The sequence below is a fragment of the Rhinopithecus roxellana genome, chromosome 18 (genome assembly GCF_007565055.1).
Source record: "Rhinopithecus roxellana isolate Shanxi Qingling chromosome 18, ASM756505v1, whole genome shotgun sequence".
Lineage (NCBI taxonomy): Eukaryota > Metazoa > Chordata > Mammalia > Primates > Cercopithecidae > Rhinopithecus > Rhinopithecus roxellana.
Genome location: NC_044566.1, coordinates 13,463,570 through 13,476,047, shown reverse-complemented (window position 1 = coordinate 13,476,047; position 12,478 = coordinate 13,463,570). Strand labels below are relative to the sequence as shown.

The following is a 12,478-nucleotide window of genomic DNA, read 5'->3' as shown; positions in this document are numbered from 1 at the left end:
AAAATATATAACCTGCCCAAGGTCACACAGAGGGCAGTACTGTGCAAGAGAAAATGAGGAAGAAGCAAAAGCGGGAACCTCTGATAAACCCATCAGATCTTGTGAGACTTATCCACTATCACGAGAACAGCATGGGAAAGACCGGTCCCCTGATTCAATTACCTCCTTTTGGGTCCCTCCCACAATAAGTGAGAATTCTGGGAGATATAATTCAAGTTGAGATTTGGGTGGGGACACAGCCAAACCATATCAGTGCCCTCTTTAAAGGGTTTATTAATTGGAAAGGCTAGGAGGAGATGGATGTCTCACTTCAAAGGGAATACATATTCTTTTGATGACTGAAGCTGTAAGCCATACCAATAGACGTAGGCTGATAGGTAGGAGGAGATATATGTAGAAAAGGCTGATTATGTCTCAACCAGTTGCCCATTCCTAATACGGTCTCTGAGATAGAGACAGAGGACAGTGTCCTCTCTGGACACAGGATAATGTCTGGCATTTGAACACTTTTAATAAGTAAGCAAAATACCTGGTGTAGAATAATAGAGATCAAGGCCAGACTTGGCCTTGATTTCCTTTTGCCCAGGTTAGAGTCAGGAGGGAGTACATGCCACAGAGAGGAGGTTTTGTAAGGGCTAGAGCTGAGCCGGCCAGCTCTGTGGGAGACACAGTCAGAAGAGGGGAAGACAGACAGGTGCCTTCCAAGAGGGAGAAGCCACTGGGGTTCCCAACTTTTCTGTGTGGAAGGGAAATGACGAAAGACAGAAAACACCCCTATGTTTTTTTCTTTCTTTTTTTTTTTTTTGAGACAGGGTCTCACTCTGATGCCCAGACTAGAGCGCAGTGGCATGATCATGGCTCACTGCAGCCTCGACTTGCCTGGCTTAAGCAATCGTACCACCTCAGCCTTCCAAGTAGCTGAGACTGCCAGTGTGTCCCACCATGCCTGGCTAATTAACAAAAAAAATTTTTTTTGAGGAAGAGGTCTCGCTATGTTGCCCAGGCTGATCTTGAACTCCTGAGCTCAAGCAATCCTCCTGCCACTCCCAAACTACTAGGATTATAGGCATGAACCACTGCACCTGGCTATCCCAAATGGTTTTTTAAGCAAATATGTGAGAAGTGTATTCTGAGATACAGTGCAGTTAATCAGTTTGCTTATTGTTCTGCAGACTTAACATGTTTACACATGTTGGCATGCTTCATAACTCGGCCTTGCCCAGTCTTTGGTTACTCTAGTAACAATCCTGTGGTATGAAATGACTGAAGTATAGTTCTGGTTTCCTTCCTGCAGGCTTGGTTTAGAAAGAGGGGAAACAGCTAAAGAAGCCTTAGATGTCATTGTCTCCTTGTTGGAAGAACACGGACAAGGTGGGAATTACTATGAAGATGCAAACTCCTGCCGCAGCTTCCAAAGTGCATATCTGATTGTGGATCGTGATGAAGCCTGGGTGCTCGAGACCGTAGGGAAGTACTGGGCTGCTGAGAAAGTCACAGGTAAGCAGGTGTGGATGGTGGAGAGTTCTGAGGACAGGGAAGGCCACAGAGATGGGGGTGGCCTGCATGTACAGTGTCAGACCTGGAGGAAAGACGTGCTGTTGCGGGTCCTCTCTGTGTGGGACTGTCATGCTTTGGCATGCCTCTCATTTCTGGGCACCTCCAAGAAGAGAACCTGGAGTCTCCTGAACCTGGAGTGAAGCAGTCTTCTAACCTTTCGTATTTTCTCTTTGCTTTCCAGGAAGAACCTGCTTTTGACTACCAGGAATTCCATGACTTAAACCATTACTCTATTAATTGGCCAAGAGAATGGTGACTCTTCTTGTGTAATAGGCCAACAAGTCCCTTCCCTGGACAGTAGCCCCTTGTCACCCCCAACCCTGTAGATCTTTGTGCTTGCCATGTTCCTCTAAAATAGGAGTTTAGATCTGTGTGAGGACCGGTGTATGCCACTCTGGGATTTCTCTGTGAGTGAAGTTCATCTCTCTCAGTGTGAGACAGTGTTTCTAGAAGAGCAGCGGACTAGATGGTCCACCCAGAAGGATTTAGTGCCTGTAAAATTGCTGCTCTGCAGCCCTTGCAGCATCTTGCTTCTAACACAGCCCTGGGGAAGGCAGTGTTAGGGGTGGGAGCGGTAGTTTTGTATCCCCACCTCAGCATCCTCATTTTCTGGACAGGATGAGATCCCAGAATGGGTTAAAGGGCTTCCAAGAGGACTAAGTAGTCCTAAGAGGGAATTGGCCTGGGCAGCTCCTTGGGACTGGGTGGTGACCACATGGCATATGCACTGCCATTCTTCCCTCCTATGCTGATGGTGGAGGACTAGGTTACGACACTCTTCTTTTGTTGAACCTAGTCTTGGCCTATGTATTTTTCTTAACTAAATTTACCAGGAAGTCTCTTCCGAGTAATCCAGAATGATGTTGGGGATGAAACTTGTGTGCCATCCCTATCTTAGGGGTGAATTGAACCAAATTTGACCCGAGTTAGAAGCAGAACATCTATCACAGTAGATGGGAATCAAGCCTGTTTTCTGTGCACAAAGTTAGTTCAGTGTTCAGGGCTTCTCTGGTTGATGGGTACATTGTACTCTATACAAAGTTGCCCCAGTGAGGCAGTGAATCTAGACTGTGGCTTCCTGGCCAAGCTGTATGAAGGCTGTGTCTGTCTGGAGATGGGGGTGGCCTCTTTATATCTCACAAGGGTGCAAAATGGGCTAGTGGTGTCCGTCAGCAATCATGGAGAGTTTCTCCATCTCATATGCTCAGCATGTACCCACCCACCAGGGTATGTAGCTACTCGCCCAACTCTTAAAGTATTTCTAGAACTAAGGCAGCCAGTGCAGCCCACCAGGTCTCCAACTCTCTTGCAATGCAGGAACTTAAAACTCCTTGATAAAAATCCCTCCTGAGATGAAGTCTTACTATTGAATGGTTCCATCAAGAGTGGTAGTAATCCATGTTTCAAAGCAGTCATATTACTTTTAAGTTGAACCTAACACTTTTTGATCTATGACTACATTTCAAAAGCCGAGCGTCTCTTCATAATGTAGCTTAAAAAATTATACAGAATGAATTCTGCCATTAGTTAACTAAATATTTAAATAAAGAAGAACCCCAGCCATTTCTTGGACTCATTGACTTCATGTCGTCTGATCCCAGCAGCGGTGTGATGGATTGCAGTAAGATTTAATGCACTCCGTCTCCCAAAGGCTAACATTCTTGAAAGCAAATGCCTGCTGTAAATCTGCCCACTGGGAAACTAATATCTGTAGAGTCACTTACAAGAGTATTGTTTTAATAGCTTAGTATGAATGATGTCAAAATCACTTGTTTAGGGCAAAACTGGTTTTTATTTTTAGTTGTTTAAAATTGTACTTGTATGGTCCTCTCTGAAAAGATAAATGACGAAGGACCAATGCCCACCAGCCAGGAATGCTTATTTTGGAAGTGTGAATCAGTGAAGCAAAACATACTGAAAGAACTTAGTCTGGTACTGATCCTGCCTCTAGGAACTGGTTGTCAGGCAGTGATGGCTTTCCTGTAGCTTGTAGTTTAGGTTCTTTATCTCACTTCATTCTCCAAGAATTTGGAAAATCAGCATGCTCCCTGGAAGCAGCAGATAGGAATGGCCCTTTTAAGCTAGCACCGATAACTTCCTAGTGTTTGTGCCCTAGACAGCATCTTGAAGCTGGAAGGCTGAGTTGTCCTGTGTGCATTTGCAGCTCAGGCTTCGAAGAAGACATAGCAAGCCGGCCAGCTGGTAGGAGAGTTTCTGGTCTAAGCCCTCATTCATCAAAGTGGAATATACTCAGAATGCGGGCGTTTCTGATTCTAGACTTACTTAGTCACAATTCTATTTTTATAAGAAAAAATTTCCCATAGATTTTTCAAACACATACACACATGCACACACACACTTTATCTCACACATACACACGTGCGCACACACATGTACCCAGACATACATATATTCATGAATATATTCAGTTATTTTAAAAAGATTTGTTATCATTGCCATGTGGTTTTCTAAATGTTGAGACCTGAAAAAAAAAAGTTGAATGAAGGATTTGATTTGTATTTTTTTTTTAAAAAAAAAACCATATATATTTGGGCAAGGAGTGGGGGTGTAAAGTGTTTTTCCAGGGAGGGGCTTTCTATAGATGTGATAGAGCATTGCTGTAGAGGAACAGCATCTCTATTATAGAGGACTCTCTTATGGATTGCTAAGTCTTGTTAGCTCAGTACCTCTTTCAAAGCACCTGTCCCTTTTTTTGTGTGTAACTAATGAATGCTTGGGGCTTATTTAGCCAAAATGAAGAGCCTTACATATTTCCTCTTGATTATGCTTTTAAGATGGGTAAAGTGACTGTTGCTCATTTAAAATGTGATAATGCCCAGTCAAGACCAGTCAGACCTTTTAGGAGGTCTCCTCGAAAGAGGCTCAATGATTGTCTGTTTCTCTCTTCAAAAATTAAATGGATTCCTCCCTGTGGTTAAAGTCAGTGTTTCAGGGAAAGGATTCCCTATAAATTTCCATTTCTTGATTCAGTCTTTATAAGTATATTTTTAACTAATGGGGCTTTGCACTCTCTGCAGAGGGAGTGAGGTGCATTTGCAATCGGCTTTCGCTCACCACTAAGATGGATGCAGAGCATCCGGAACTCAGGAGTTATGCTCAGAGCCAAGGTTGGTGGACAGGAGAGGGCGAGTTCAATTTTTCTGAAGTCTTTTCTCCAGTTGAGGATCATCTAGACTGCGGTGCTGGCAAAGACAGCTTAGAAAAACAAGAAGGTGAGTTAGTCTGTCCCTCACGATTCTCCTTCTCATAACCCTTTCTCTTGCAGCTGTTTCTGAGAACTTGTCTGAACTTAGAAGGGTGAACAAAGAGGAATACAGAATAGCCCTTGTATGTAAAGACCAGCTTGTGCTAAAAGTCCCTGATGTGCAGGCAAGAAAACAATTTGTATTTATTTTTACATGGTGCTTCCTCATCCCTGGAGGTTTCCTGCTCCTACCCATGTTATTCTCCTTTAATCTCTGATGTCATTATGTTGCCTTTTGTAATACTTATTGCAGCCATCCTCTTACATCAGTAGTTATATATTTGACTCATCTTCCCCTGCTGCACTAGCCTGCTGGGCCTTAAGGGCAAAGGTGTTGTCTCTTACTCATCTAAGCGCCCCCCGTATAGTTTTTTGTTCCATGGACACTTGATGAGTTCAATTGTTGCCACTCCATCTGCCAACTAGTTACTAACTTTATTTATTTATTTATTTATTTATTGAGACAGGGTGTCACTCTGTTGCCTAAGCTAAGTGTGTTGGCACAATCTCGACTCACTGCAGCCTCCACCTCCTGAACTCACGCAATCCTCCCTCAGCTGCACCCCTGCTGCCATCCCAGTAGCTGGTACTACAAGCATGTGCCACCATTTCTGGCTAATTTTTTTTTTTGTAGAGACAGGGTCTCATTTTGTTGCCCAGGCTGGTCTGACACTCCTGGGCTCAAGGGATTTGCCCGCCTTGGCCTCCCAAAGTGCTGAGATTACAGGCCTAAGCCACCACACCCAGCCCCTAGTTATTAACTTAATCAGAATCCATATTTAGGTATATATATGGTGACTAAATAGCTTCTTACTTTTGTGCCTATGCGGAAATCCTTCCAAAAAACCTGCAACAGTCATTCTATATTTGTTGGTGATGCATGTATTTTATAAGTCAAAGTTTTGGATCATTTAGAACAGGGGTCAACAAACTATGACCTGTTGGCAGCTGCCTGTTTTGAAAATAAAATTTTATTGGAGTGTAGCCACGCCCATTTATTTATATATTGTTTGGGGCAGCTTTCTCACTATAATGGCAGAGTTGAGCAGGTGCAACAGGAAAGTTTCAACAGAAATTGTATGGCCCATAAACCTGAAATATTTACAGTCAGGCCAGGTGCATGCTTGTAATCACAGTACTTTGGGAGGCTGAGGCAGAGGATCACTTGAGGCTAGGAGTTCAGTTTAAGACCAACCTGGGTAACTCAGCAAGACCTCATCTCTCCAAAGAAATGAACAAAATTAGCCAGACATGATGCGTGTCTATAGTTCCTGCTCCTCAGGGGGCTGCGGTGGGAAGATTTTTTAAGCCCCGGAGTTCAAGGCTGCCGTGGGCTGTGATTGCACCACCTCACTCCAGCCTGGGTGACAGAGTGAGACCCTGTCTCTTTTAAAAAAAAAAAAAACAAAAAGGAAGGAAAATGTTTCCTGGCTCTTAATCTAGAACACTTTAGGACTTTTCCTTTAGCACTTATGTAATATATTCTGGGTAGGAAGGTAAGAAAATATTCACTTTTAAATGGGAGCTTTAAAAAAATCAAAATTGTTTTAATTAAAAAAAATCTAGCTGGATGAAAGATATTAAATAATGTTGCCAAAACATCAGCTGTAAATCTGATAAAGCCTTTAGGTCTGGCTACTAATTTACAGGAAATACAGAGGATAGAGGAACAAATACGCTATTTAATGTAATAATTGCCGAGACCAGCTCGGTCGAGGAGACCCTAACCCAGTGGCACTAGAAGAATTAAAGACACACACACACACAGAAATATAGAAATGTGGAGTGGGAAATCAGGGGTCTCACAGCCTTCAGAGCCTTGAACAGAGATTTACCCATGAATTTATTGACAGCAAGCCAGTGATAAGCATTGTTTCTATAGATTATAGATTAACTAAAAGTATTAGATTAACTAAAAGTCTTCCTTACAGGAAACGAAGGGATGGGTCAAAATAAAGGGATGGGTCCGGCTAGTTATCTGCAGCAGGAGCATGTCCTTAAGGCACAGATTGCTCATGCTATTGCTTGTGGTTTAAGAACGCCTTTAAGCAGTTTTCTGCCCAGGTTGGCCCAGGTGTTCCTTGCCCTGATTCCCGTAAACCCACAACCTTGCAGCGTGGGCGCCATGGCCATCACGAACATGTCACAGTGCTACAGAGATTTTGTTTATGGCCAGTTTTGGGGCCAGTTTATGGCCAGATTTCAGGGGGCCTGTTCCCAACAAATAATGCCATGAGGATGCCATCTGCAAAGCTTACACTGTGCGCAACTACAGGAAAGATGACTCTGACAACTAAGATGCAAGCTGAGTGGGTGCGGTGGCTCATGCCTGCAATCCAAGCACTTTGGGAGGCCCGTGGAGGGCAGATCACTTTAGGCCAGGAGTTCAAGAGCAGCCTGACCAACATGGTGAAACCTCATCTCTACCAAAAAAATACAAAAATTAGCCAGGCGTGGTGGTGCATGCCTATAGTCCCAGCTACTGGGGAGGCTGAGGTGGGCGAATCACTTGAACCTGGGAGGTGGAGGTTGCAGTGAGCCGAGATTGCGCCATTGCACTCCAGCTGGGGGGACAGAGCCAGACTCTGTCTCAAAAAAAAAAGATGCAAGGGGAAAAAACAAGAGGCAGAGACGTTTCCAATTCTGATTGATTCCAGTTCAAATCAGTAGGCTCATTTATAAGACAATGAGGAAATCTGAACACGGGATAGTTGAAGCAATCAAGGATTTGTTGTTAATATTTCTAGGTATGACATGTAAGTAGAGATTTATAAAGTGGACGTGAATGTGCCAACAAACTTTCTCTCCATGTGATGCTTCAATTCCATCATGGTGAACACAGACTGAAATAGTGTTTTAACCAATTATAACCCAGGGGAAGTTGTAGAAATGGGATCTCATGTAATCAAGGATTTGTTTATCTGTTTATCTGTGGTCACAGCCAACAGTCCTAATGGCTCTGAATATTCTAAATGCCTCTCTGTGCATATATTTCCCACCGCGGAGAGGACATTCTCCAAATGGAGTATTGATTCTGACCAGCAAGAGTTTATGGGAGCGAGCTTGGTGGACTGTGCATAGTAGATTGTACGTACTTTCTTGTGGATATCTATTGAGTTATTATACTGATTGAGGTACAGCTAAATGCTGTAACAAAGACACCCAAATTAACATGGCTTAAAGAAAATAGTAGGTTATTTCTCTCCCATCTTACAGTTCAGGTATATATGACCAGTCCATGGCTGGTTACTGTGACTCAACACAGGAATTCCATTTGTGGTCCACTTGTTTGCATCTCCTAGTTGGCAGGAAGGGAGAAAATAAAAACAAAAGGCAAACATACCTTGTTTTTAGATGTGATGAGGAATTGCACACATTGTTTCTGCTTGCCTCCTATTGATCAACATCACATGGCCACATATAGTCACAAGGGAAATGGGGAAATAGACTCTGTAGTTTGGTGATTACAGTCCCAGATATAATTTCAGAGTTTTTATTACTAAAAAGAGAACAGAATGAATGGAGTTTAGTTAGTAGCCCACCACAGTTTTGTGTTATATCTACTCTTTCCATTTGTCTGTCTTTCATGTTTTTGCAGAAAGCATCACGGTGCAGACTATGATGAACACCTTACGAGACAAAGCCAGTGGAGTGTGCATAGACTCCGAGTCTTTCCTAACCACAGCCAGTGGAGTGTCTGTCCTGCCACAGAATAGAAGCTCTCCGTGCATTCACTACTTCACTGGGACCCCCGATCCTTCCAGGTTTGTCCGAGACCTGGTCACGTAGGGAGAACGTGAGTGCTTCCCTTGAAAGCTCATTCAGCAAGTGCGTAGTAAGTGCCTGACCATGTCCTCCCCTTGGATAACAAAGTCACATTTTTCAGTCAGCCTCATTGTGGGCAGTGTAGCACCAAGGGCTTTGATTAAGTGAATTCCTTGGTTTTAGTCATGTAGTATTTAGTCAGGGAATCTAGTAGTTCTTTTAAATTTATTAGGTTGGTGCAAAAGTAATTGTGGTCCTTACCATTACTTTTGCACCAACCTAATATCAAATATTTACTGAGTATATCTCATGGGCCAAGCATTGTGTGGTTTATGAGGGATACAGAAATGAACAAAACACAGCGAGACAGAGAGATGTGGGAATGTTCATGATTTATCAAAACAACCAGTTCCTGTGAGTTAGAGAATAAAACAGTTCAGAGGCAATACAGATTGAAGTAACTTCACGTGTACTGGCCCCTTCTTTAAGACATTGTGTTTTAGGGGGTTGCTTTCTGCCCCTGTACTTCAGCAAAAAGGCAGCATTACACAGGGATAAAGAACACAGCCTCTAGAATGACCTGCCAGGATTCTGAATCCGACCTCTGCCCCATAGAAGCTGAATAAGTTATTTCACCTCTCTAAGCTTCAGTTTCTGTATTTGTACAATGGGGATAATACCAGCTCCTACCTTTACATGCTTGTTGGGAGGATTAAATGAGATAATCCAAGTCAATACATGGTAGATTTAACGATTATTTATGAAGACGATCTCTGATCTCCCAGGCAGACAGCAGCCCCTCTCCCCAGGAACATTCTGTCATGTATATCAGGAATCACGTCATCAGTAGCTTAGAACCAGCTGTCCAGTGGTTTCTAAATCTGTTCATTGCTAGAATCACTTGGAGGAGTTTTCAAAAAATACAGGTTCATTGACTGATACCTATTGTATGAGAATCTTTGAGGTGGACCTAGGAATCTGTCAGGCAAGTCTGATCCTCAGCCTGGAAGGCTCTAGAAGGCTGCCCATTCCAGTAGGTTCTCTGGTGTTTTTTTGGGTGTTCCATTGGCTGATCATCATTATCGCTGTCTGAAAGTCAGCTTGTTAAACCTTTGAATCTGCTTCCGGGGTATTTGCTGGTATTACATTTCATTCGTTTTGCAGCTGAAAATATTTATTCTCCTTTTACTGTTTCAGGAATATAAGACAATGATTACATCTAGCTAGGGACTGATTCTTAGATGACTCAGGGGAAAAGTGAAGCACCTCTTGTGACCCTTTGGCCTCGTTTTTAAACTACTGCCAATATCAATAGATCTTTCTAACCAGACCTGACTGGGGAACTCAGTATTAGCTGTTCTTAGTTTTTCATTCACTTGTTCATTCAACAAACGCTAATCACCTACTGCGTACCAAATATTATGTTTGTTGTATACCATGGATGAAGTGTGTACAAGGAAAATGGTGGCACAAATGAGATGATGAAGGGGAAAGCTTCACAGAGGACGGAGCTCTTGAGCACTGGGCGTTGTGGAAAGAGAGGGGTTCGTTAGGTAAAAAGCAGGAACAGCAGTCTGGGTGGAGAGGACGGCACGTGCAAAGGCAGAGAGGCATGAAACCACATGACCACAGGCTAGAGCCGTGCATCCTCCCAGAGATAGTGCTGGTCACTAGGTGCCCATTGCTCCTCTACCCCCAGCCCCTCCGTGAAACAAACCTAGCACCCTCCTGTGGCACCCCTGTCAGCCTTTATCAGTGAGCCTCAACTGCTCGACGCTGCTCCTGGCAGCCTCTCAGGAGGCTCCTCCTGTTTGAGTTCAGTTGCTATTCCCTTGATTTTGTCTCCCAGTTCTGAATCCTTGGGCTCCATGGCCGTACCTTCTACCCACTTTTTGGCCCAGCGGATTTGAGGCTCCGTCTTCCCCTTGTGTCTGGGCCTCCCTCCTGAACTGTGACCTAGTTTGCTCCCCTAATGCTAGTGGCTCAGTAGCCCCTTGTGAGGACCCTGCTGGGTGACAGGGGTACATATGGACATTTGGAGTTCTATTTTCAAGTGTCTGGAATGCTCTGCGAAAGTATTTGGGCATGGCTTTTTAGGGAACAGGAGCCTTTCAAAGAGTGGGTTGAGCTGAACCAACCCCTGTTGTTCCTGATGTCTCAGATACCGGCTCTAACTGTGCTCAGGAGACAGGGCCTTGTGAGCCCAGGATACCGATGTAAAGGAACTCCACTTCCTAGGCTGAAGGACATGGCCTAATCCAGTTGTAAAAATGGCTGGGCAATAGCCTTCTGATAGTTAAAATGAAAAATTTTAAGTGCTTTTAAAAGAAAATTATTCGTGGTTAAATTAATTTCAAAGACCTTGTGTTATAGAAGATTAAGACCCTTCTGGAAGAAATTCATTATTATCTTCCATGGTAAAAGAGCTGCATTTCCTACCGTGACTGTAGAACTGTCATACATACATTGTTATTCTTTCTATTCAACATTTCAGTGTTTCTCTGTAATTGAGCATGCTCGACTTATTGTATTTTGTCAGCAAGAAACATAATTGCCTTTTCTTAGATTTTTTAGGCAAGAAAATTAGGGAGATTTTGGCTTCTGTTAATGCTAAAAATGTTAGAAATCGCTTCACAGTAGCGGACTTGGAAAAGAACCACACTTTAGTCTTTACCCTTCCCAGTTAATGTTAAAACCAAAAAACATGATCTTCCTGTTGTCTGCCTGCCTGGACACTTCTCTGTCCTTTTCTCACTGTATTAATTATAGATCTTTTCCTTGAAATAACGCGCTCACATCCTCTTTTCCCCTCCCTCCCTCCTACTATGTGCTAGGTACTATGTAAGGTTGAGAGGTGGAAGGAGATGCTGAAGGCAGAGTTTCAATGCTTGAGGGAGATGCAGAAGTTCTTCACTTAATTATGTTGAGAAGGCAAATTCCATCACATCAACACTGTGTGGAGTCAGTGTGTGCCACAGTCATTCAAAGAGTGACACCGATTGGCTTTAGTGTACTGGTTCTGAGCTTTGGAAACCATTTCCTAGGAAGCCAGCACTTGTTAAAGCTTCATTGATGTGAAGAATTGGAGGGGGGAGGAGTAGAGAAGTACCTTAGCATTGTGAGACAGTGTGAAATTCAGAGTCTTACAGTGTGCTGGAATCACAGAGAGCTGCTTGTGAGAAGAGCCTCTCTTCCCAACTCCACATGTGGTGATGTCATTGGCCCCTTGAAATGGGCCACAGTGGGGGTATTTACACTACAGAAATTGGCAGATGCCATAAATCTGAGCTAATTTTTTCAGAGATATAGTTGTTAGACCAGTAAACCACTGAGAGGCCCCCACATGCAGGAAAATACACAAATAAATACTCAAGATACAGGCCAGGTGTGGCCGCTCACGCCTGGAACCCCAGCACTTTGGGAGGCCAAGGTGGGTGGATCGCTTGAGGTCAGGAATTCCAGAACAGCCTGGCCAACATGGCGAAACCTTGTCTCTACTAAAAAAAAATACAAAAGTTAGCCAGGCGTGGTGGCGCTTGCCTGTAATCCCAGCTACTCTGGAGGCTGAGGCAGGAGAATCACTTGAACCTGGGAGGCAAATGTTGCAGTGAGCTGAGATTGAGCCACTGCACTCCAGCCTGCATGACAAAGTGAGACTCTGTCTTAAAAATAAAATAAAATAAAATGAAATAAAATAAATACTCAAGATACAGGATGGGTAAACCAGAAGGCGGGGAGAACGTAGAAGTTCTAAGAAAATAGTGTGTCTGAGCTACTTTAACTAGTGGCAGGGTGCTGGAGAGATGCCAGGACATTCCCCTCCACCCCACCTCCTTACTTGTGGGTGCGTTTTCTTTGTTTCTTCCTCTTCTGCTCTCAGTGTACTAATCT

General features: G+C 43.6%; 1 protein-coding gene across 2 annotated transcripts in view; it reads left to right on the top strand.

The window, feature by feature from the left end:
* The window catches only part of SCRN1 (secernin 1), a 71,089-nt gene that overhangs the window by 45,961 nt on the left and 12,650 nt on the right, over positions 1 to 12,478 (top strand). For both annotated transcript variants that reach the window (XM_010376655.2, XM_030922135.1), the window contains 3 exons: positions 1,295 to 1,497; positions 4,596 to 4,790; positions 8,421 to 8,586. In XM_010376655.2, the coding sequence (XP_010374957.2) occupies positions 1,295 to 1,497; positions 4,596 to 4,790; positions 8,421 to 8,586 (564 nt within the window). The remainder of the gene's footprint in view (positions 1 to 1,294; positions 1,498 to 4,595; positions 4,791 to 8,420; positions 8,587 to 12,478) is intronic.